At 42.1% G+C, this 24,655-nt stretch overlaps 4 protein-coding genes across 7 annotated transcripts; 2 read left to right on the top strand and 2 right to left on the bottom strand.

Moving 5' to 3' along the window:
* Window positions 1-212: 212 nt before the first annotated feature.
* On the top strand, window positions 213-5,962 carry LOC6593430 (heterogeneous nuclear ribonucleoprotein 27C). Its single transcript, XM_026987582.1, has 3 exons — window positions 213-272; window positions 2,117-2,889; window positions 2,975-5,962. Exons 2-3 carry the CDS (start codon window positions 2,395-2,397, stop codon window positions 3,743-3,745), a joined length of 1,266 nt encoding a protein of 421 aa, XP_026843383.1. The 5' UTR covers window positions 213-272; window positions 2,117-2,394; the 3' UTR covers window positions 3,746-5,962.
* Window positions 5,963-11,209: 5,247 nt separating this feature from the next.
* On the top strand, window positions 11,210-11,655 carry LOC113565426. Its single transcript, XM_026987375.1, has 2 exons — window positions 11,210-11,535; window positions 11,602-11,655. Exons 1-2 carry the CDS (start codon window positions 11,389-11,391, stop codon window positions 11,605-11,607), a joined length of 153 nt encoding a protein of 50 aa, XP_026843176.1. The 5' UTR covers window positions 11,210-11,388; the 3' UTR covers window positions 11,608-11,655.
* LOC6593431 (interaptin) lies at window positions 11,642-21,994 on the bottom strand. 4 transcript variants are annotated; one of them, XM_026987373.1, is made up of 16 exons: window positions 21,197-21,994; window positions 19,817-20,049; window positions 19,686-19,753; window positions 18,475-18,659; window positions 18,214-18,422; window positions 17,154-18,144; window positions 16,879-17,091; window positions 16,468-16,813; window positions 14,019-15,732; window positions 13,825-13,927; window positions 13,587-13,757; window positions 13,057-13,521; window positions 12,513-12,998; window positions 12,223-12,450; window positions 11,924-12,163; window positions 11,642-11,864 (listed from the first exon to the last, which is right to left on the bottom strand). In XM_026987373.1, the coding sequence occupies exons 2-16, from the start codon at window positions 19,996-19,998 to the stop codon at window positions 11,805-11,807; spliced, it is 5,661 nt and encodes a 1,886-aa protein (XP_026843174.1). In that variant the 5' UTR covers window positions 19,999-20,049; window positions 21,197-21,994; the 3' UTR covers window positions 11,642-11,804. The 4 variants fall into 4 exon arrangements, with proteins under 4 accessions (XP_026843174.1, XP_026843173.1, XP_002019116.2 ...); XM_026987372.1 differs by having other exon boundaries at window positions 11,643-11,864; window positions 18,214-18,410; window positions 18,475-18,677; XM_002019080.2 differs by having other exon boundaries at window positions 11,643-11,864; window positions 18,214-18,410.
* Window positions 21,995-22,506: 512 nt separating this feature from the next.
* On the bottom strand, window positions 22,507-24,102 carry LOC6593432 (FGFR1 oncogene partner 2 homolog). The gene is made up of 2 exons (XM_002019081.2): window positions 24,026-24,102; window positions 22,507-23,962 (listed from the first exon to the last, which is right to left on the bottom strand). Exon 2 carries the CDS (start codon window positions 23,888-23,890, stop codon window positions 22,913-22,915), a length of 978 nt encoding a protein of 325 aa, XP_002019117.1. The 5' UTR covers window positions 23,891-23,962; window positions 24,026-24,102; the 3' UTR covers window positions 22,507-22,912.
* Window positions 24,103-24,655: the final 553 nt, after the last annotated feature.

Here is a 24,655-nt window from a genome sequence, read left to right as displayed (position 1 = left end):
GCTTAGAGATGGGATGGAAGGCAAAATCCCAGAGACGCTATAGTCCGATAAACTATTGCGACTGTACAGTGTGACCATAGGGCGTGCACGAAAACTGCTATCGAGTACATTAAACGTGGCGGTGGCGATTCTATCATAAGTTAGGTTATATCGTATGCATCAAAATCATACAATTATTTATAAGCTAGTTTTTTAAGGAAAAAACACTTAAATTTAGTGAATTTGCAGTGCGAAATCTTTAAAAAACCACAGACGAACACTTGGCACAAACGGTAAGCATGGAAAACAACTCAAATCTACATTTTACATAACAATTACGGTGCTTTAACAAAATGCCTGCCTCTGCCTTGCCTTTCCAAAAAGGTTGAATACTTGACGCAGCTGCCGTTGCTTGGTGTGGTGTGTGTAAATTTTATTTGATTCGACTGTGCACCGCAAGCAATGAGACTAGCAGCTCTTTGTTTTTAAACCAAAGTTCGTGATTTTTAATTGTGCTTATGCTGGCCCCAATGGCTGCAGTTTTTCCGTGCCACTTACAACATTCTTTTTTCGCCCAATAAAGTGGAAAATTTCATATTTTTATACATACATACAAAAAATGCTATGTATAACACCACACCAACACATACACACACGAGTACAAATCGGTCGGTTCGGTCTGTCGGCGGCCATTCGCGACACACACGTACACGCATACATCCGTCCGGCCAACTCATGAACCCACACACATGCATGTGCATAAAGATTGCGGTGCAAAATACAAAAATCATACGAAATTTTTAAAATTGCGTAGTAGAAATCTTAGTTAATTCAACTATAGTTTCTCCTGCCAAAAAACGTAAATCTACAAGCAGTACAAGTGTTGTGTTTTGGTGAATATTGAAAATTGCCGGCATCAATAAATTCAAATACCCAGATTTGCTTTAAAAAAAAGTATTAAAGGCCATGTGAAATTCGCCTGTATCAAGAGCATTTAGACCCAGAAGACATTTCTTAATACATTTCTTTGTTGAAGCATTTTTTCATCAGGCACGTCTTCCATTTTGTTTTTTTTTCGTTGCCGTCGCTGTCGCTGCTGTTGTCTTCTACCGTGGTGAATTTCCCACATTTTTCGTGAGATTCAGTCAGTTCTGCGAGAAGTGCGTGGCTAGAGATAGGTTCCGATTAATTAAAGCCCACAAAGAAGTGATTCTTTTTTATTTTAGAATTAACATTTTATGTGGCTTGCGTTTTGAGGGCATTGCTTCTTGGTACGTTTCTTTTCGCTGTACATTCGCTTTCACGTCGCCACAGAGCGTTGCCACACGTTTGGACTTGTGAGTGGGAAAATTTCCGCGAGACACGAGACAGCTCAGTAAAGAATATATTTCAGTGCTTCAGATACTAGGATTACATGAACTTTCACATTTCGAGATATTGGTAGGGTTGGGTGTTTACATGGCCCATCTGGCAATACCTGGCAAATGGCGCGCAAATGTGGTGGGACCGGACCGGCAGTGTTCTGTTTTCACCTTGGGAGTAAGTTCGTTGTTCTCATTGATAGGCGGTATCTGTGTGGGTGTGTGTGCGAGAGTGAGCGTGTTCGTGTGGGACAGAGACTGAGGCTGGGGATATTGCTACACTAACAACAACGCTCGTGACACAGCGAAAAGAAAACAATACTTTCACGCAGCAGTGTAAAAAAGAGGAAGCAGAAGCAGCAGAAAACAGTTTGTGAACCGCACGAAGAGCAGAGCAAGCGGAGCGTTGCAAACAACCGAACAACTTGTGAACGTGTACAAAAAAAGCAGTTAGACGGCAAAAACACATATGTAGACTCACTCGCTCACAAATACCTTTGCATGAGAATGTATGTGTACCGGCCGGTTGCTGCTGCTGCTGCTGCCTACCTGCGCCTTTCATAATTATCTATGCCTATTTCGGTTGCTCCCTATGCCTACGTGTTGGTGTGTCTGCGTATTTTGTCATCTTCGCTCTTGCCTTCCTCCTTTTCGCACCGAACTTTAGTTTTTAGCCAAGAAAAAAAGAAGTGATTTTGATTAACAATTTCTTTAAATCGTTCTGTATCTTTCCATGTGTACGCCACCACAATCACGACAACGATTCCATCTTGTAGAAAGTTACGTGTAAACGTCGTGGCTTTTGTTTAGTTATTTTGAAGGAGAGAAGAAATTTGGCAACTTTGAAATCAATCCAAAATATAACATAACAGAAACCATAACAGCAACGCAACCAGCAACTATAACAGTGTAAAAAGTAAAGAAAAACAGTGCGAGACCCAAGCGAGAAGACATTTTATTTCTTATACACCCGTGTGAATAAAACAGCAGCAAAATTACGTCAATTATTGAAAACCTACCCGGCGCAATAGCTCACAATCACCAAAACAACATCATGGAAGAGGACGAGAGGGGCAAACTGTTTGTAGGCGGACTATCGTGGGAGACAACGCAGGAGAATCTGTCGCGTTACTTCTGCCGCTTCGGCGACATCATCGATTGTGTCGTTATGAAGAACAACGAGAGCGGCAGGTCGCGTGGCTTCGGTTTCGTCACCTTTGCCGATCCCACCAATGTAAACCATGTGCTGCAGAACGGTCCGCACACGCTCGATGGCCGTACCATCGATCCGAAGCCATGCAACCCACGCACGCTTCAAAAGCCGAAGAAAGGCGGCGGCTACAAGGTGTTCCTCGGCGGTCTCCCATCGAACGTAACGGAAACCGATCTGCGTACCTTTTTTGGTCGGTACGGCAAAGTGACCGAAGTGGTTATCATGTACGATCAGGAGAAGAAGAAATCCCGTGGTTTCGGATTCCTGTCCTTCGAAGAAGAGTCGTCGGTTGAGCATGTGACCAATGAGCGGTACATCAACCTGAACGGCAAGCAGGTATGTTGCCTTACTGGTCCTCAATTCGCACCTACTTTGTCCTTTGTCCTCATTGTGGCCCTATTCTTGTTGCCTCGTTCCACAGGTGGAGATCAAAAAGGCCGAGCCTCGTGACGGATCTGGCGGACAGAACTCGAACAACAGCACGGTTGGTGGTGCCTATGGCAAGATGAACAGCGAGTGCAGCCACTGGGGACCCCATCATGCTCCGATGAACATGATCCAGGGCCAGAACGGTCAGATGGGTGGTCCGCCACTGAATATGCCGATCGGTGCGCCAAACATGATGCCCGGCTATCAAGGCTGGGGCACCTCGCCGCAGCAGCAGGGCTATGGCTATGGCAACAGCGGCCCAGGATCGTACCAGGGCTGGGGCGCACCACCTGGCCCTCAGGGCCCACCACCTCAGTGGTCGAACTATGCTGGACCCCAGCAGACCCAGGGATACGGCGGCTACGATATGTACAACTCGACATCGACGGGCGCTCCATCTGGACCGTCAGGCGGTGGCAGCTGGAATTCGTGGAACATGCCGCCCAATTCGGCTGGACCCACTGGAGCACCAGGGGCTGGGGCGGGCACCGCCACGGACATGTACTCGCGAGCCCAGACCTGGGCTGCGGGCGGTCCTTCAACCACTGGACCTGTGGGCGGTATGCCGCGCACTGGACCCGGCAACTCGGCCTCAAAGTCGGGCTCCGAGTACGACTATGGTGGCTATGGCTCCGGCTATGACTACGACTATAGCAATTACGTTAAGCAGGAGGGGGCATCAAACTATGGTGCCGGCCCTAGGTCAGCGTATGGCAACGACAGCTCCACACAGCCGCCGTACGCAGCCTCTCAGGCTGTTTAAGGCGATATAGGAACATGTTGTCGTGTCGCCGTCGTCGTCGTCGTCGTACTCGTCGTCGGTGAATGATGAAGAAGACAAAAAAGATGGTGGTAATTGTAAGCTAAAGCGTCGTCTGTTCGTTTTTATTTCAGATCAGATCAGTTGTTGAAATTAATATTTAACTCGTGTACAACCCTAATTTAAAGCAAACACAAATTTAACACCAGAGAATAACTAGCGACAAGTCAGATTCATAGATATATGTATATATATATACATATACATGTATGTTCTATAGCAATGAGTATGTAATAATTCATAGGCAACAACAACAACAACAAAAACAACATCAACACTCAACGGAACACACCAAACCATACCATACCACAACATAACACAGCACAGCAACACACAACATTTCTCATGCGCCTCCCCCAGAACTCACACACACCGCGCGTACTGTATATCCTACTGTATCCTAAGCCAACATTTACCTATACCAACCACCATCCAATCCAATACAGAAACCTAGAAGAACTAACAACCAGAGCCCGTAGGTACCGATACACATGGCATTAACAGAATATAGAATTGTGAAGATTTAAACGTAATGATTTACACGTATAAAGTTTAGCTAATTAGATACAAGATCATGGATGAGATGTGTGCGAAATACCAACAAAAGGAAATAAGAACTTATAATTTTATTTAAAACGTAAACAAGTAAAGATCCCTTTATTACTAAAATTAGTAAATACAAATTCGAAATTGTACATTTTAATGCAAAAGCCAGTCGGCCAGCCACCGACTTCGTCGTGTGCCCCACAGCCCATCCTCTGCAAGAGACAGACCATACACAAAATCTCTACCACCAATTGACAGGGCGACAAGGTGTAGTACCAGTGTGGGAGTTTGAGAAGGAATTCAATCCACAAAAACACCATTGATATTCCGAGAACTCCCTGTTTGGTGCTTGCCTTAGCCTTGGGCCATTCTATCTAAAATTGTTTTATTGCTTGGTGGGTGGATAGATGGATAGGCGGATTGGGTCGGAGGTTGGTACGATACGAGAAAGATACGTTACAAAATTAAAAATTTACCATTTAAAGTAAACAAAACAAAAACTAGCTAAAAGTTAAACTACATATATAAAGAAACCTAATTGATAAGCGTATGTCGTCGTTTACATCTAAGCGAAAGTTGAACTTGAAACTAGAATTATATAGTGCGTTGGATTTATTATTTAGTTAAAGAGAAAGTGAAATGCTACCGATACTGAGAAGGCAGGCGGAAAGTTAGCAGAAGTAAAATGCTTAATGGATATGAGATATGAGAAGCGTAAACCACAAAAAATACGAAACACACTCTTAACAAATATACATAAAAACTATATACATACATACTTATATACCATATATATATAACGAGTATATATACAAAAGAAACGAGAAAAAAGAGTAAAAAAAAGAGCAAAAGGAAACGTAAATTTAAACATACAGTTAATGATAATAAAAAGGGAAGCAGGGAGGCAGAGAGGAATAAGGATTGAGGACAAAAGTTACCAGAGATAGGGAAAAACGATGCTTAAGAGTTGCGTTGCACATTTTTTTCAAATTTTCATCGTTTGCCAAGCAGACAAGAACAACAACAACAGCCGCCGGAAGAGAAGAACATCATCTGACGACAACCAGAAGGTGCGAAGGTGTGCGTCACTCTACAAACAACACCACTGAAGAAGAACAACATGCGCGCACATCCCACCACCCACCATTCACTTAAACAACAACTGAAAACCACACTAGCGAGCGAGGCAGAGAGAATGGAAAGAAAGAAGGGAAAGTGAAAGATGAAGAAAAAAAGAAAGAAAGTAAAAAGGAAGAAATAATTGCATACAACAGCAAGCAGAAAAACTTTGATTGATTATATACATAACATATATATATATCTTTAATTACTTATACATATTTACTCTTAACTACTTTGCACGCTCCCTTAGTAGGGAGCGTGCGATGTGTGTGTAAAACAAGATGAAAGCAAAAACTATTTTAATGATTATATGATTGCGATTTTACAATTTATTATTACATACAAACAAAAGAAAGATAGATGGAAAGAAAAACCAACAAAAAGCAAAAGGAGAAACACATATTATATCTAATACATTTACCATACACATATATTATATATATTCTTATATAAATATGAAGTAATTTTTTCTATTAAAATATCATACACTAATTTTTAATTTGTTTATTTACAAGAAAAACAACTTACAATACATACATTTAATTACAATATACAATAACAAATACTTTACTTTATTTTTCGGTGATTTATTGCTTAGTGTTCTTCGTATAATTTTTACATCTTACAAACAAACAAAAACCCACAAACAAATCCTACAGATATAAATTCCTAATTTAATTTCGTTTAAACTACAAATACATATGCTTACATTTTATAAATAATTTTAAATTTTTTTTAAAAACAAAAAAGCAAACAATGCAAAAACAATAAGCAAGTAAACAAGTAAAGTAGAACGTGTGAAATACGTTTCGATTTTTGAAAAAAAAAAAAACCAAAATATTTGAAAAAAAACCAACATTTATCAAATTTGAATCTTTTTCTTTTACTTGGCCGCAGCAGCTTTGTGTGCGTGCGTGTGTGATTGTCTGTAAAGGATTGTGTATCGTTTAATCGATAATGATCAAGAAGAAAAGAAGGGTTATCGTGTGGTCGATCCTGGCTTGGCGGAGGCGGCTGCCTGTCATCGGGCGAGGTTGAGGCGTCGTAAAAGAAGAGTTATGTGCGGAAGGAAGGAAGAATGTGGTGGAGAATGAGAGGAAAACTATGTTTGGCGTTTTTTAATTTCTTTTTCGCAGCAACAAACAACAAAGACTCATTAAAGGAAGCAGTAAAAAGGAGAATAATGAGATGAGGCAGCGCAGAGTCGAAGATTTTGTTGACGAACTTGCAAGCAAAGAAACCTGATGTAATTCTATAAGCTGAAACATTATGATTATTATTCATTATATACTGAGGATAACACACTTACACATGATTTCCATACTCATTATCAAGAAGAATAAGAACATTAGAGTAAAATTAAATCTTAGACCCCAGAAACACGATGGTATTTAAAGGGAAACGATTATTTAGATGACAAAACCACTCACTGACTGTTAATTGTAAAACAATTTCATTTATTCAACCTTTTATTTTCCATTTGAATACAATATAAATCTTTTTTTTCTGTTTTTCATTAATTTAAAAGTAACGACCTATTGAAAAATGAAAACTACATACAATATATGTGCATCGTAAAGGTAAAAAGAAAATAAAATTATATATATATATATGAATACCTACTATATACAACTATATATATACTATATACATATAATTATATATAAACATATAACAAATTAAAGGTAAAATAAATCTAAATATTGTATTAAATGAAGTGTTGCACTTTCAAGCTAAAATCAGATGAAAAAAATTAAGAAAAAGCTATTATTAAGTGTAAATGTTTATCAGCACTCACATACACACAAACACACACACACACACACACTGTTGTAGAAAAAAGTCCAAGCGCAACAGATAGAATCGAATAGTTATGTCCAGACATCCCATCCGGAGAACAATCAAATTGGGAGCACCACCACAGAACAGAAGAAGCAAAGGAACCAAAATGATAGGATTCGTTTTGTTCGTTTTCAGTTTCGTTTTGATGTCATTTGGTGTATATGGTTTTGGTTCTTTTATTATTGTTGGTTTCTTTATCGGAACATGATGTGCAAAGAGGCGGCTCTACTATTGATTTGATTTGATCGTTATGGATCGATAGATTTTTCGTTGTTGCCTTTACTTTTCGATGGGAGTTTTTTTAGTTTTGCGCTTTTCGACGTTTCCAATGCAAATCAGATCAGAGTCAGATCATAAGAACCATGAATGAAACAATAATGTAAGGGTTATATAATTTACATACGAGAACTTACTGATAAGCTAATATACGAATGAAATGATGCGCCAAAATGCAAACCCAAAACCAATGAGGCAAATGCGTTGTGTACATTGTATAGCTCTACGTACGAACATACATACCTACTACTATATACTACATAGGCTCTAGGGTGAGGAGAGGAGAGACGAGACGAGACGAACAAGATACTTATCAGTGCTTTCGGTCTATAGTTCTAACGATTAAGTTCTCTCGAATTTGTTTCCGAATCGGATATTTCGACTGGTACCCCATAGTTAAGCTAAGCGATGAACAAACTGAAAGATCGATCGATCGAACGACGGAGCTAGCAACAAATATATCTTTTTCTAAATATGCTAGAATTTTAAATGTGTTTTGTCTGATACAAATACCACGCTCCCAATATGTCCTGCCCTGCCCTACACAGCCCCAGGCCTTCCTGCAAGTTATTTTTATGTAATGATGAAGTACTCTTAGCCATTAAAACTAGAATGATTTGAAATAAGATCAGATTTAACAGATATCTAAGCTAAATTCCTAAGACAAAACGATTCCACCTAAGACACCTTTTTGTAATGACTAAATTTATATAGGGCAAGATGCGCGAACACGAAAGAAGAACAAAAAAAAAGAACACAAGAACAAGAACAACCAACAACAAAAAATGAGATTAAATAAATGATAAAGAAACTCAATAAGATAAAAGATCAACTAGCATATATACCATCTATATATAGACGAGTATGTGGGTGGCATGTTTTGTATCTGTATTTTGAGCTGTATGATTGATTTTTAAGATTCCTTTCGCATAAATACTCGTATCGTACTGACAGCACTTTCATGGATAAGGGAAGGTCAGATCAGGTCGAAGCTGAATGAAGATTGTTATAGTGCATCAAATTGTTTTTATTGATTAGTTAAACCAAACAACACACACCTACACATCCATTTCTAAGCCCCATACTTTGGTTCTTTCGTTCTTAAGCATAAATTCTAAACGAGGTATGTATGTATATGGTATATGGTAATTTTAAATGTAGCAAATGCAGAGAATAGTGAACCAAAACTAATTTGTATGTAGATGATAATAATAATGATAACTACAAAATAGACAAAAATACGGAAAAAACGCAGAAAAAAAAGAGAAAAACTATGCAAAATAACCGAAACGAAACAAAACGCAAAAAAAACATAAAATAAAAACCAAAATTGAGACTGTTAACAAAATGCAACAAAGTGAAGCAAGCAGTTTAAGGCCGAGAGACCGGAACGGGAGTTGAAAGTAAAATCATACAACAGTTTAAAAACAAAAGCCAGAAAACAAAAACTATAAAACTCGGTACTCGATTGAGACTCAGATGAATAAATAGGCTACCAGCATAAGTTCGTGTAAGGATTATGTTTCTCACACACACACACACACACACACACAAAAAGGATTCTTCTCAAATGATAGTCTTTGTTTCGGATATACTATTCTGTAAAATAGAAGAGGGATTTTCGGTTAATCATATACACATATTTTTCGTTTTGTTTCAATTGTTTTTGATGAGCAGATAAGCAACAAATCATTTAGCATAAAACTGAAAGTTATTAAGATATCAATACACCACAAAAATCAAACGGCTAAGCAGGCTATAAGAATGGAATGGAGGAATAGGAATCCGAACCTAAAAAGCCAAAGGAAGAGAACTTTCGATAAATTTGAATTTTTTTACCAAACGAAAATAACTTAGAAAACTGGAATCTTAAACTGATACTGATATTGAAAATGAAACTGAACAGTTAGTTGTACTTATCATACACACATACTATATGTTGAATGTATGACTAGCCCTAGCCACCCCCCCAAGCCTCCTACGCCTCCTACACCTGCATATACATACATACATACATATACATATATAGGAGCTACTTGTAAAACCAGATTGTAACGATTTTTAGGCATATAAGTGTTGTTGCGACTTGAGAGCTGAAAGGAAAATACAGATTCTCGTAAAACTACGGTTCCAGGCTTTCCATTTGAAACAAGATAAAACGCGGGGGCTTTGGGTTTTTCTTAGACTTTTCTACGTGTACTTTTAAATCAGGATAGAGACAGAGAAACAGAAACAGAGAGAGAGATAGAGAGAAAGCCGGGTGGGTGACAGACAGGGAGATACTTATATAGTAGGAGATTAACATTAACATTCGATTAACACAGCCGTGAACATGGATTAAGGATTAACATTGAGGACAGGATTTAACTTAACTTAACTTACAAAACATAGATACAAGGACATACATGCAGCAGAAGCAGCTAAAGAAATAATAAGGGAAAAAAAACTAAAAAAGAGAGTAAATACGAAGTACATACTACATATAGTGTTGCAAGATTTTAGTTTACGGTAAACTTAAAGAAATTTTTTACAATGTATTTATACATACCTAAATTTAAATTTTAAATTAATTCTTTAATGTAATACGAACACAGTGCCTAAGTAATATCAAAACAAAATGGGAAGAAAAACCAACAAAAACAAAAATGAAATAAGGAAGCATAAGAGAAAACCATACAAAACGAATATAAGCGATGTAAAAACACATTGTTACTAAAGACGAAACGAAAGAAACACTTGAACAATATAATAATTGAACAACTTTTAAATGCAGAACAAAAGACGCCATTTGGAACTACATATAAAAACATACCATAATACAAAGATTTATACAAAGAAACACACGTCACACAAAAGATGTAGAATGAGTAATGAATGAGGAAAAAATGAGGAAGTCAAACCGCCAGAAAAGAAAGAAAGAAAAGTAATCCCAAAACCAAAATTGCATAAATGTATAAATGTAACTCAATGAAACATAGAACGACGAATGCTAATAATGCTAGGAAAATGACAAAGAAATACCACAACAAAATTAATACAACGTACCCCCTACATACGTCTCTCGTACTAGATTTGAGCCTCGAAATTCGCAAAGAACCCATCCCAGCCCAACCCAAGCAAAATCTAAGCAGAATTCATCCAGTCCCAGTCGTCCCTCAAGACCGACCTATCCAATCAATCGATTTAGTTTATCTGATGAGCATGCCACGTACTCAAAATGACATCAATTTGCAACTTCAAACATAATTTTGGTTTGCATATTGGATTGGTTTTCGTTTTGATCAAAAGATCAAAACGAATGAGATATACACTCTCGTAAATATACGAAATACGAGTAAATGAACATTGTTTTGCCCCCTAAGAAAGTTCAACGTAACGTAAACGTTTTTTGATTAATTTAATGGAAACAAATAAAAACAATAAGTAAATTACAAGAAATTAACTATAAATTCAACAACAAAAAATTATGTTTAACAAAGGAAATTAATGTAGTGTGTAAAAAAACAAAAAAAAATGAGAGAAAAAAGAAAAAAAAAAAACAAGTTTTAAGCAAAACAAAATACTTTGAATATATACATAAATTGCAAGTAAATAGAATAAATGTCACTCACTCTTTTTATTTAACAATTTCATTGATTGACTGGGTTCTTAAGGACTTGACAAAATTTGTAGGAAATGAAAGCTCATTATCTTTTTTTTCGGACATAGGAACCTTTGATTATATTTGATTATATATAGAAGCGGTTATACTTTTATTTGCAATATATTCAAAATTGAATAAGGAAAGGCTGCCCTCCCCAATGTTGGAACTCGTGGTATTATTTCTCCTTAGTTCTGTTTCCTTTTTCGTGGCCCATCTGGAAAAACCAAAGTCCTTTTCCGGCTACAAAGATGCCACATGTCCTATTGTAATGGGTATACTCGCTGCTGGATTGGTGTACAAAAATGTTGGTGTTTCTTTGAAACGTTACCTACTATATTTATCTACTGATTCATAATTCCCCCAATTGCAGCGGTAAGACGACAAGACTTTTTGAAAAAGATGACTTTATTTATTTGCTGCGGACTTCATAAAAAAAAAATGAACTAAAATCATTAAAAAACAACGAATAAATATAATGAAATGTCATGATAGGGGCGGTAAACTGCAATTGGGGAGTGGCTTGAACGAACATTTATTGCTATGATTAGAATGAATCCTACGAATCGATGATGACTACTTTGCTATGCGTCGTCTGGGTGTGGCTGGACTGGTGCCACTGGGCGGTTTCGGGATCTAAACAGAAAAGAATTTCAATTCCATTGGAATTCGACTTAAAAGTTCAGGACTCTCACCGAACGTATGGGCCTGGGTGTAAGGGAATTGGCTGGGGGTGGCTCCCGGGGCTGGGGCCCATCCGGATGTCCCACGACGGTGACGGCCACAGGCCTCTGCTCGGTGCTGGGCCGTTCCATGCTCTCGCTACGGGAGTTCGATCCCGAGCGCTTGAACATTCCAGAGAGACGGCCGCGCAGGTCCTTCTTGCTGGATCTCATGTCGCTGGCAACGCTGATGTCAGAGTCGGATCCTTGAATCTGCCAATGAAGGAAGTATATGACAAATCTGGAATCTCTTCTTCTGGTTAAGGTCCTACCGATATTTCACTCTCGGAATTACGACTGCTTTTGGTCAGGCTGCGTAGCTTGCCCATGATTCCCTTCTTCTTTTTTCGTGGACCTCGTGGTATGTCACTTTGTGTGGAGCCCCCAGACAGACGCGAGTCGAGGCGTGAGTCCAGGCTGGAATCACGCACCAGACCGCCCAGCTCAGAGTCAATGGACTGCATCGAGGACACACTGCCATCGTCCTGGCGCCAAATGTTCTATTAAGTGTGTCAAAACGGATGAGGATTCTTCCTTAAAACAATTTAGATCCTCTGCTTACCTGATCCCTTTGTATGGAGTGGTCCAGCGACAGGCTTTTGCGTATGAGGCTGCCATTATTGCTTGAATTACGGGACAAGCGACCACCGCCCCGCTGGGAGCCCGCCGCACTGGCCACGGAACTGCTGCTGCCATGGTGATCGTTTTCTTGCGAGGCAGCACGTCGCAGATTGCCGCGCCGTATGCGACTGCGCTCCTGCTCATCCTCGTTCAGGCGTTGGAACTTACGCAGCTCCTCGGAGGCCTCGGCCAACCGGGCCAGGACGGTGCTGATCTGTGTACTGCTCAGTGTGGGCGAGGGACTGCGACTGCGGCGCACATTAGGCTGCTCTGGACGCAGAGTGTTGTCGTAGCTGCCTCGTGCCATTTTCAGGTCTGGAGCGATCTTCACCAGCTCGTCGACGGTCTGCAAAAGGGCACCAACTTTGCGATCACCACCATCCGCCTCCATGCGGCGCTTGATCAGTTCCTTCTCGTACCGTTCGCGCTGGAATTAGATAGGAATTTGAAGTGGGAATCATAAAAACTTCCCGAGGAATACTCACTTCTCGTCTTAGCTTTTCATTGGAGGTGCGCAGCTTGGCATGGACATCACGTAATTCGAGAAGATCGCACTGCAGCTCGGCAATCTTCTTGCGTCCCTCCTCCATTTCCTCTTCGGTGGCTCGCTTGATCTGATCTAACTTACGCTTGGACTCTAGCCGCTCCTTGTCCCGCTCGCGTTCAACCTCAAACAGAGTCTGTCGCAGATCCCGGGCCAGGGTGGAGGTCTCTTGCAACAGACGTTGCTGATCCTCCCGCTCCTTCTGCCATGACAACTCCAGCTTGGTCTTCATGCCAGGCAGCTTTGTGCTCCCAGAGCCAATGACACGTTCCTCTTCGAACTCGTTCAGCTTCGACTGCATCTCGGATATCTTGATCTCGTTGGCGCTGCGCTCGGACACCAGCTCCGTCTTGACCTTGCTACCCTCCAGGCGGGACTCCACCAACTGATCCTCCAGATGGCCAATCTATCCAATGGTAAACTCCATTAGAATCTATTTGGAATCGAACTGGGAATGGCTACTCGATTCACCTGCTGCTCTAGGTAAGCAATCTTGCTCTTGTCATCATCGTCGCTGCTGTGCATGGATCCACGGCTCTGTCTACCCGTATTGTTGGCCTTTAGATCACCGATCTTCTTCTGTGCAACCTCTAGCATCTGCTTGAAGGCATCGCGATCTTTCTTGAAGCGTTCACATTGGCGCTATTTTGGAAATAAGTTTTTGTTCAGTTTGATTAACATTCTTTAGGATATATTTGAAACATTTTACCTGCATCGAATTGAGTTCTCCGCTGAGGTTCTTCACTTGTTGCTCGTATCTAAGACGAGTGGTAGCCACCTCGGATTTCATCTGCAGTTCGGTGCTCTGTAATCTGTTCGATGGAAATTATTAACAGACAGGGTCTTGCGACTTCACATATGTACGTATGTATAGTTCTTATAGTTTATGATTTGACAACTTACTTTTCCTTTAGCTCCCTGATCTCTGCATCTCTTCTGGCACCGTGTCCATTGAGCGAGACCTGGGCCTGCTCGATTCGATTGTAGTCGCTCAGTTTGCCATTGAGATCCTCGTTGTCCTTGCGGAGTTGGAACACCAGATCGATGTTCATCTCATTCTCCCTGCGCAGACGTTCGTACTCGTGCTCCTTTTCGGCCAACTTGTTCTTTAGCATGGTACGCTCGTGGTCGCCGTTGTTGCCGGTCTTAAGGGTCTTAGCCTGCAGTTCGGCGATCTTCTTCTGGGCCTCGTTCAACTTGCGGGCCATGTCGGTGCGCTCGATGCGTATGGTATCCATTTCGGACATTTTCTGCTTGCTGGCATTGAGTTCGGCCTGGAGATTCTGCTTCTCGGTGGTCAGCTGTGCCCGCATCAGGATGGTCTCCTCGGAGAGCTTTTCCCAATGGGTGTTGAGGTCCTCGTTGCGCTTCTGCTCGGCGCTGAGCGAAGTTTGGATGTCCTCCACTTGCTTTTTGAGTTCTTGCACCTGTTTGCTGTCCGATTTACTGGCCTTGGTCTTCAGATCCTTGATCTCCTTCTCCAGACTCGATTTAGTCTTATCCGCGGCCTTTTTGGCTGTGAGAAGATCCGTATCCAGCTGGAGGATCTTGGACTCTAGCTTCTCCTTTTCCTTGCCCTGCTTTTCGAGGTCCTTCTCCAGGCTGGACAACTTCTCCTTCTCTCGTTTGCTCTGGGTCTCCAGGGTGGATTTGTTCGTCTCGCTCTGCTTCAGCTGAGTGTCCTGCTTCTTGAGCTTCTCCTCCAGCTCCTTGAGCTTGGTGCTAAGTTTCTTGCCATCCTCATCGCTGCGCTTCAGCTTCTGCTCCAGGTCGGTGACCTTACTGCTTGAGCCATTCAGTAGCTTCAGACGCTGGACATCGCCCTCGGCCAGGGTCAGCTTTTTCTTGCACTTTTGCAGCTCCTCTTCAAGCGATGCTTTGACTGATTCCAGGGCCTTGACCTGATCGGATCCACTCGAACTGAGCATCACCCGCATCTCGCCGATCTCATCCTCCAGCTCTTCCACCCACTTTTTAAGGTGACTCTTCGGGGTAAGGTCGTTGACCCGCTTGGCTGTGCGGGCCGGTAGCTTGGCATCAGCCTCAAGCTGCATCCGCTTCACCCTGGCCGTCAGCTCATCCCTCTCCCGCTGGGCCACCGTTAGAGTCTCCTTGATCTTGGACAGATCCGCCTCGCCCGTCTTCTCGTTGGCCTTGCGTAGGGTTTGTAAACGCTTGTTCTCCTTTGACAGTTTCTCGTTCTCCGTTTCAAGATTGTTCAGTTTGCTGAGCTGCTCCTTCAGAGTGTCCACGGCCTGCTCCTTTTCCTGGAGGCTCTTCCGTAGCTGCGTCAACTCTTCGTTCAGGGTTTTCAGTTTCTTTTCGGCCGCACTGGAGGAGGAGGTGCCAAAGCTGAGAAGCGCGGATTTGCTGCCATTGGAAGAAGCAGCCTCCGGCCGCAGTTTGGCCTGAAGTTCGCGCACATACTTCTTTGACTCCGCATTCTCCTTCTCCAGATCCTCCACTTTGAGACGCAGTATTGAGGCCTCCTGCTCGTTGAGCTCCAGCAGGATACGCAGTTCGGCTGGATCATCCTCGTCTGAGATGCCTTCATCCCGATCCGCATGCACTTCGGGCGCCAGTCGATGGGGATGTGGTGTGGGACTCAGCTTGCGAGCTGCAGGGGAGCACACAATATACATAGATTAAAAGATATTCCATTTAGTTAGTTGGTTTAGTTAGTTGGATGCTTTATTTAGTAACAACACTAATTAATGAGCAGCCGCAAAAAATGGCAAAAATATTACTGCATCAGCGCCAATGATCCATTAAAAAAGCGCATGAGAAATCACATTAGTTTTGTTAGGGAAACGTTTTTCGTTCTTTCAAGTTAGAAATTATTGTACTCTATAAGGGGGGGAGTCCCAATACAATGCAGCTTTGGTCACTCTAATTTAAGAGCTTTTGGCGTGACTGCAGCTTGAAAGGAAATGAACGAGATATTTATCGTTTAAATGAATAATTGGTTTTTTGGATTAACTTTTCTATAAACTAAGGTTTAGTACTTAGTAAGAGAGAGTTACTAGTGTGTGTTTTCGGTTCGTACTTCTTGAGCGCGTTGCCATTTTTTTCAACTGCATCATCAACGACTCATTTTCATCCTCGAAACGAGTCACCTTTTTCCTCAGATGTTCAGCCTGAAACACAAAAATCTCGGATCATTTATTGCATCTGAATGATAAGGAATAAGGTTATAATACGAATAAAGAGATCGTTTTCGAGGATCAAAATAGTTTTGCTACATAAACGAAAGCTCGGATGGAACATAGACTGCACTACTGCTAGGAAAACGAGTACGTAAATAAATAATCAGCAATGGATTGTCTGGACGGATCTTCTGGAGATCTTCTACCTGTTCCATTCAGAAGAACATGCGAAATAGCACTGGGGAAGAGCAGAGAACGCGAGTGCCCCACTCTGGAGGATGTTGAGGGTGCAAAGAGCGACACAAATGGCGACGGAGTCGTCTCCCGTTCGCACGAAGCATTTCTCGCTATCGATTCGAAATCGGTTTGACTGTGAGCCTCAACCGAGAGTCCGAGTCCGCCACCGGACATCTCCATACTGGTGACGGCATCACACTGCTCTATGGCCACCGTCTGAGTGGCACGCGGAAAGGCAATCATCTCGAGGGGCAACTCGGGTGAGGTCTGTGTGCCGCAGCTGAACTGAACCCGTTTGGCCCTGAGTCGCTGAAGCTTCGCGTAAAACGGTCGAATGATTAATCGAGTAGCTCTGGTGGGGCATTTGGGGATTGGATTACCTCTTCTTCAGCGAACTTTAGCTGGTCCTTCAGATCGGTCTCCCGCTCAATGGAGTCCTGCAGTTCCCGCTGCAGATGCTGCGGATCCTCTTGAGAACCGCCGCGTGTAAGCGACTCACGGGTGATCTTGGCATCCGCCGATGTGGATTTGCCCAGCACTCCTAGCATGGGCGCCTTCTTCTTGCCCGGATTGCGCAGCTCCTCGGCTTCCGTCTGTAACGGGAATATCATTCATTAGAAGATCCTTGTCGTGGCGTGGGACTGCTTGAAATTACCTGCAACTTTCTTGTAAGTTCGTTTGAGAATCGCAGCTCCTCTTCCAGCTTCTTCACCTTGGTGGATAGCTCGGCGTTGAAGGAGCTTTGACGCTCCTGTTCCAGGGTTTCGATCTTTCGATCGCTCTTTTTCAACTTGAAGCTTAGGATGCGACAGTTCTTGGTGGCCTTTTCGAGCTCCTTTTGCAAGTTTGTCTTGGCCTTGACCTCATCATCACGAAACGTGTCCTGCACCTCGTCCATCTCTGCTTGGAGATTGAGAATCTCTTTTTTAGCCGTCTGGTTTTCCTCCATCAACTCCTCGCAGATTTGCTCGGCCGCCTGCAGCTTCCGTTTCAGCTCCGACTCGCTTCCGCGGTTCTCCAGCTCCTTCATGCGAAGATTCAGCTTTCGCTTGTCCTCGGTGACACGGTCCAGCTGCTCCTTCATGTCATTCAATTTCTGCTGGAGATTGAGGGCTTCCGAGGCTGCAGTTCGGTTCGATGACGTGTCCATGGAGGCAAGACGTCTCAGTAGAATGTCGCTCTTATCCCTCTCTGCTCGTTCGGCGCGGGTCTTCATGGTATCCAGCTCGGTTCGGAGTGTTTTCATTTGCTCCTGCAGTGCCACCGAATCCTTGGTGGTAGTGCTGTTACTGCTGCTCGTGGAGTGAGATGTGGATGCACTGGGTACGGTTTGTCTTTTGATTTCTTTGCTGCTCTGCACTGCATCCGCCTCCTTGCGACGAGTAGAACTGGAGCTCGTGGAGGAGCTGGAAGAAGAGGCCTTAATCTCGCTGGAGACTACAGATGTGGCTTTTGTGGTGCTTGTAACACCACCACTGCTGCTATTTGTGGCTGTGATTGTTGGTGTGGCCGCCACTTTTTTGGGCGGAAGCGAGGCGCGTTTCAGTTCCGCCTGGGGAGGATTCTGGTTCAAGGAATTTCCAGACTTGCTACGCTCTGGTCGATCCGGAACTGCCGGAGCTGCTGCCGCCGCTGAATCACTGTCCCTGAAAGAGATTTGTCATCAATCAGAGATGATCTATGGGTATCGTATCTAGCGGTTAAGATCCACTCACTCTTCTCTCCTGGGTACGGATCGTTCGCGACTGTTTTCCCGCGAGTTCAGGCTGCGCTGCTTCTTGAGAAGATTCATTTTGCGGACACGCTCGGCTAGACTGTCTGTCGATAGGATGACTAACTCATCTGGAATACTTGAAGTTTTACTGGGTGAGGATGTTACACGGGTTGATGATGGTGTGAGAGCTTGTTCCATCTGTAAAGAATGCTTTGGAATAGATTACAAATCATCTTAGTTGCATTACTTATTCTTCACTCACCTCCTTGATGTCCAAGGCGGTTGTGTGACGTCGCGGCGCCACCGGCAGCTTGACCGTGACAGCCACATTGTGATCATCGGTTGCTCGAAGGCTGCTCACCGTTGTCGATGGTCGGCGAGCGGACTCCTGCGCCGGATCATCAATGTCCGGCGTGGAGGCCCAGGACTGTGGACGCTTCTTTAACTCTACATTGAAGTGAACAACTAGGTTCAGTAAAAGCATCGTGGGCAAAGTGCATGCAAGAGCAAGTTGCAGTTTTCAGCACGTTCAGCATATGAGCAGGACAAACATACATATGTAGTCCACATAGTGTGAGCAGGACGAACATAGTCCACACAGTGTGTGATCGATCGTGACAAACGTGCATCGGAGAATCAGCGGGAGAGATCACGTTTTGATGATGGTAGTAGTTAACATATTAACGGTTTATGCAGAGATTAGTGTTGAGAGACAGAAAGAGAGCGATAGAGACGGCACAGTTGCAGGTGCAGTTGTTTTTGTGATTTTTTTTTGGTGCAAGCGTAGAACGTGAGAGTGTGAAAGAGATACGTAGACAAACACATTTATTAACGGTGTGGTAACATTTGATTTTAAAAGCCTTAAAACACTTAGTAGTTCATACTTATTTCAATGTAACAGCGATTCGATAAAAGAATACCTTCTTGGGTTAGTTAAAACAAACCGATTTCTCAAAGTCTGACTAGCTTTATCTAATATCTTTACAAAAAATAGTGCAAAGGTGATATTGACATTATATGAGACTATACCATAGCCGGTTGTCGAAGATATTTTTCATTATATCGAAAGAAAAAGAGCATGTAAACTATGCAATACATTAATTAGACGTGTGAGAAATCAGCTAAAAATAAAACTATATAAATCTTTTATGGGATACTATTAAAAAAAACTGGATTGATCTATTCAGATAAGTTTTACCAAGAGGTTACAGAAAGTTAATTTGAGTACACCAAATGCTCATACATTTAACATTTACATAATCAATAGTACACAATACTCTGTTAATGTTCTTGAAAACTTCGGTCGGTAGTTTGCCGAAAGAACACACCCAACTCTAAGTCTAATTATTAATTAATCAGCCTAAGGAATGCCATTAATCCCAAGAAAACAGTTCTATGTGATGCACTAGTTATGAACACAATTCTACTTTAAAACAAGATGTAAAAAGATCTATGGACCGGCTCCAATCGTACCTATATCATTGCTATTGTTTGAATTGACGCTCAGATTCTGCGTCGAAGTCCATGTTCGGGAAGTAGGCCTAAAAAAACATCAGAAACCATTAATAGTTTCCAAAAAATGATAATATTAAAAAAAGACTCACCGCGAACTCTGGCCATCGGAGAGATTTGGCGATGAAGCGGCCACTTCTTCGCCGGGTCTACGGGCTCCATGCTCCTTGTAATCCCGAAAGCAACGCTTACATCGTGTGGGATAACGAGTCTGGGGATGGAAGCCGAGTGGGCATAGCTGATCGCCTTTCAGCGATGGATACAGATGATGCATCTGTTCTTGTACAACTTGTCAGCTTTTCTTTTCCTGCAAATTTCAACGAAACTAAAGAGATTATATCTTGTTACTGCACAGCCCCAAGTATTTAGGTATATGTACCTAATGTATATTCACATATATGTATCTATTAATCGCACCATCAGTATTTTGTCTATTGACCGATTCTGAACACAATGGTGGAATGTCTGGCATCTATCCAAGTCAACAAAAGAATGTTGTAGTACATCAAAAAGTAGAACATATTCAGGGGCCAACTTAACTATTGGTTTCAGAGCAGAAATTAAATCTATAAAACAAGAGATCTATTAGATTAAAAACTAATGGGTCTCTTGTTTTTTTAAATTTAATAGTTCAAAATAATTAATGTCATTTGAAGGCATGCAGTGACATGATTTGATGATTTTTTAATGGGTTTCGAATAATTTCCTATTACGAAGAAATTCTTCTTGTTGGGAGGTTCTCTAATAAACATTCAAAAAATTAACGAAATGTATGCTTTTTAAATGAAATGTTTTTTCACCGCGGATGTAGCGGAAAATATCAAACTTTATCGAATCTATCAGTATCTAAGCCTTCTACCAGATGGCGCCATTGAAAAGATGCCGATCTAACAGTAATGATTAATAAAGAACTCCAGTTATTTCCAAAGCATAGAAGAGTATTTCCACGTCTCTTTCGTTTCCTCCAAAATTTCCTTTTGCGAGTATTCATATTAAGAATTGAAATTGTAAATATAAACAATAACATATAAGTATCCATCCATGTATATATTTATATATTTTCAGAGCCATCAAAGTTTTCTCTCAGAGCGGCAGGGAGAGAGCTGAGGAAATAAACGACCACAGGTGGAAATGGCGCAGGAAAAATTCTACCGGCTGCGCATGTTTTCTGACAAAAAAAAAAACGATCCAAACAAAATATGAACGCTAGTCTCAAGAGAACAACCTCAAAAGTTAAGAGCTTTTACTCACTCCCAAAAGAGAGAGACAGAGAGCGGAGTCTCTCTTTTCCTTGTACGTACCGTGCTGAGTGCCGTTAGGAGAATTGGCCCTGTTGCAAATCCCTAGCGCGTTTATAAATAATTATCACCGTTTTAACCTATTTTCATCTGTCGTTCTGTGCGACATTCTGCGTTCGACGACACGGGACGTGCAAAATTTGTGAACACAATTCAAAACGTTTTTTCACTTACACAAAATATTTCCGCATTTAGAAAGGTTTGAGGCTGGACGTTAGGGAAGGAGGCAGCATCTGAGGCAACTGCTCCTACTCCTCCTTCTCCACCAATAGATGACGGTGTCCGTTCGTAAGGTGTGCGGAATTTTTCATTCACCAAAAACGATTCTAGATTCTAGATACATACGTTGCGTAATCGCCCCAGACGATGTGCGTTTTGCATCCGATTATTTAGTAGCATTTACCAGCTGATAATTATTACACGATGGATATGGAACTTATATGCATATATTTAGGAGAGATCTCTCATCGCGCAGATCCAGGGCGATCCTGGTAGACTTTCTTTGCGCGGACACTTGGCCCTGGGTTTTCGCTCACGTTTTGTTTGATTTAATTTTGGAATATTCACTTAATACAAAAATTAACGACCACAAAAATTAGCTGTGTTTTAAAAATAGAACACGTTCTTTTTCTTAAATAGCAGCGCACTTCCCATAAATCTCCTCCGTGGATCTCAAATGCTTTTTTCGCTTTCCACAGATTACAGAATATTTGTTTACAATAATTTCAATTGAATTCACGCAATGGATTCTCCAAATGGATTTTGTTCACTTGACTCACTTAGACAGGCGCGCACACCACACCACACGTATACACATATTTATCCACATATATGCTGTGGGATATCTTTAATATAACCGCCGATCGCCCGAGCACTCGAAATACTTATACAGATAGCATCCCATCCCTTTCACACTGCTTCAAATCGCGGTGGCCCAGTCAAACCGACGCGGAGAGGCTCCTTCGCACTTTTTTCGATGCGAACGTTTTGAAAATCGACGAGAAACTAAATTTAAATAATTTCTGAACGCTTCAACTAACCATCGGAGAGCCCAAAAGTATCTGCCACCGGCACACAAAACACACTCTTCTCCTCAAGAGAGCGGCGGTGGCATAGACAGACGCAGCGAGCTTATGAGAGAAATTTGTAGGGTTATAATGGAAAATGAGAGATTTTTGGATTCAAAGGGATGGAGAAGCCAGTTGAAAATTGTTCTTATAGATAATATCATATTGATTAACCTTTTATATTATTCTTTGGATCATCATCTATCATCAACCCATAGGAATCAACTGCTTTAGACTGAAGGAGAACACTCCTTTATCTGGGTAATATATTCTTCAGTTTCAATGAGTTATGGGTTTTAATTGTATCTTCAATAGATTGATTTTTCAGTAAAAGTTAAGGAAACATTTTTCAGGGTGGTGTAGACAACTTATTTCATTCAATATGATATTGATCCATGCCACTTCTTGGGCATATCCTTCAGTTGTAATGGAATTTATTTTCGAAATCATAAAATCGACAGAGTACATTCGTTTGTGTGAGTACGAGTATGGTGTGTTCTTGTTGTTATTTTAATGATGAACTTCATGTTTGCTTTGTTTACATTCGTGTATAGACATTATTTTGTAATATGTTTGTATAAATACTTAGAGATTATCAATCGCTAAGAGCTAATGCAGGTGTTATCCCATACATATTTGTATATATACTGCATGTGTGAGCTGGTGTGAATGGGCGGGGGTGTGTGGGGGCGTAGGTGTGGGGTACATAAGATGCAACAGCAGCACAGCGACCGAAATGAATAGCGTATGAAGTAACAATGGAGATTGACGAGCGAACATGATGACGACCAGGCTGGTGGTGGACTGTACAATACAGCACCTATCATGTTGCACTGGTGGCAACGACAGCAGCCGATGCAGTTGCCTGCTCCTCGCCAATATCATTTGGCGTCGTTACGGCTGGCACACTGGTTGGATTAGCTGCAGGTCCGTTGTTATTCTCATTAGTTTCCGGTTGCTCTGGGGCTTCCAGCACTACTGTAGGCGAAGGCTGTGCCTGTGCCTGAGGCTGTAGCTGTGGCTGACTCTGAGCTGGGGCAGTGTTAAATGAGCTGTTGCTATTGTTGGATGTATTCTTCGCCGGCTCCGGACTGCTGTACAGTTGTATGACCGAATTGTTGTTTACATTCTCCACCGAAGCACCCGATAAGGACAGATCATCGGCCGAATCGTCTGCCAGGCAGTCCGTTTGCACTGACTTCTCCTCGAGCAGGTGGTCATTTTCACGAATGGGTCGCTGGGCCGAACCATATTGCTTGGAGATCTGCAGCAATTCCCGCAATGATTCGTTCTCCATTCGTAGCTGCGATATGGTCTGCAGTTCCCGCTGCACGATCTCATCGTCGACGGTGGCCGCCCGCTGCATGACGGCGGCCATTTCGTTGATTTTTTCGCGTTGATCTCGGATCACCTGCCACAGGCGCTCGTTGTATAGCTCCTTGAAGTTGATTTTACTGTCCAGCACCTTGGTCACTGTGTGTTCGCGGTACTTTTGCATCATCAGCTCCATGGCCCGCTCGTAGTCTTCGATGCAGATTTTCAGCTCGCGATTCTCTTTGAGTATCTCCGAGCTGTTGATGTTTTGCTGCTGTATGCGATTCACCATGTCCGCGTTGGTCTTGTTGTTTGAGATGCGATTGAGGGTCTCAATGTCGTCCTGGTATTCCCTTAGGCTCACTACCAGGCGATGATTCGTCTCCGCCTCCTCCAGCAGAGCCGTCCCCAGGGCATCCAAGTCTTTGACACGGCTGGCCATACGCTGTGCGTCCATTATCATCTGTCCTACTGATAGATTTGACATGTTGCGGCCCGCTTCAAATCCAACTGCAATTTTATTATTTCTTTTGTTTTGGGCCAGGCCTTACTGCTGGCTCTGCAAGAGAACAATAAGAACATTAGCCTTTGGGCATTTGGCAGCTTGGGCACTGTTTCCTACATTGGCTTTTAATCTAGCACAACTCCGTCTTGGCTTAAACTAATTGTTTGTTTCTTTTTTTTAGCCAAAATATGTACAATAAACGCTACTAATAGAAATTTTGACGACGACGACCTAATTATTAGCTGACAGCTGAGAATCAGTGTGACCGCGGACTTATCAATAAAGTATACCGTACGACCGTCAGAAATATACCGAAACATACCGTCTCATTGAACAAATATACCGTAAATATACTGACGAATTCAAGTTCTGTTTTACATATTCCTCTATTTTGATCTTACGTCTAATATTCCCAGCTATATAGAATATTTTGCCATGCCCACATAATTTAAGACCATTGATGAATACATTTTCTACTTTATTGGCTTAATTTAAATAAGTATTCCTATCGATAGTTGAGTTTCTTCCGTATCGATAGCTATTCCGTGTATGGTCACTCCTGTGCACTTAATTTGATTTCAAATTAAAAAAAAAAGTCTCCGCCGTTTTTCGGCCATATAGGCTGAGGTCAGAAAAAAATCCTGACGTAATGGACCTCGGATTCGTGTTCAGTGCATCAAAATACATGAGTATGGTACTGGGTCGGTGGAGCTATGTTAGAAGTTCTTTAAAAATTATGCCTCTTGG

This window comes from Drosophila persimilis, unplaced genomic scaffold, assembly GCF_003286085.1.
Source record: "Drosophila persimilis strain 14011-0111.01,24,50 unplaced genomic scaffold, DperRS2 tig00000124-arrow-pilon, whole genome shotgun sequence".
Taxonomy (NCBI): Eukaryota; Metazoa; Arthropoda; class Insecta; order Diptera; family Drosophilidae; genus Drosophila; species Drosophila persimilis.
Note: the sequence above shows the minus strand (reverse complement) of the source record. Positions and strands in the feature narration are given on the sequence as shown.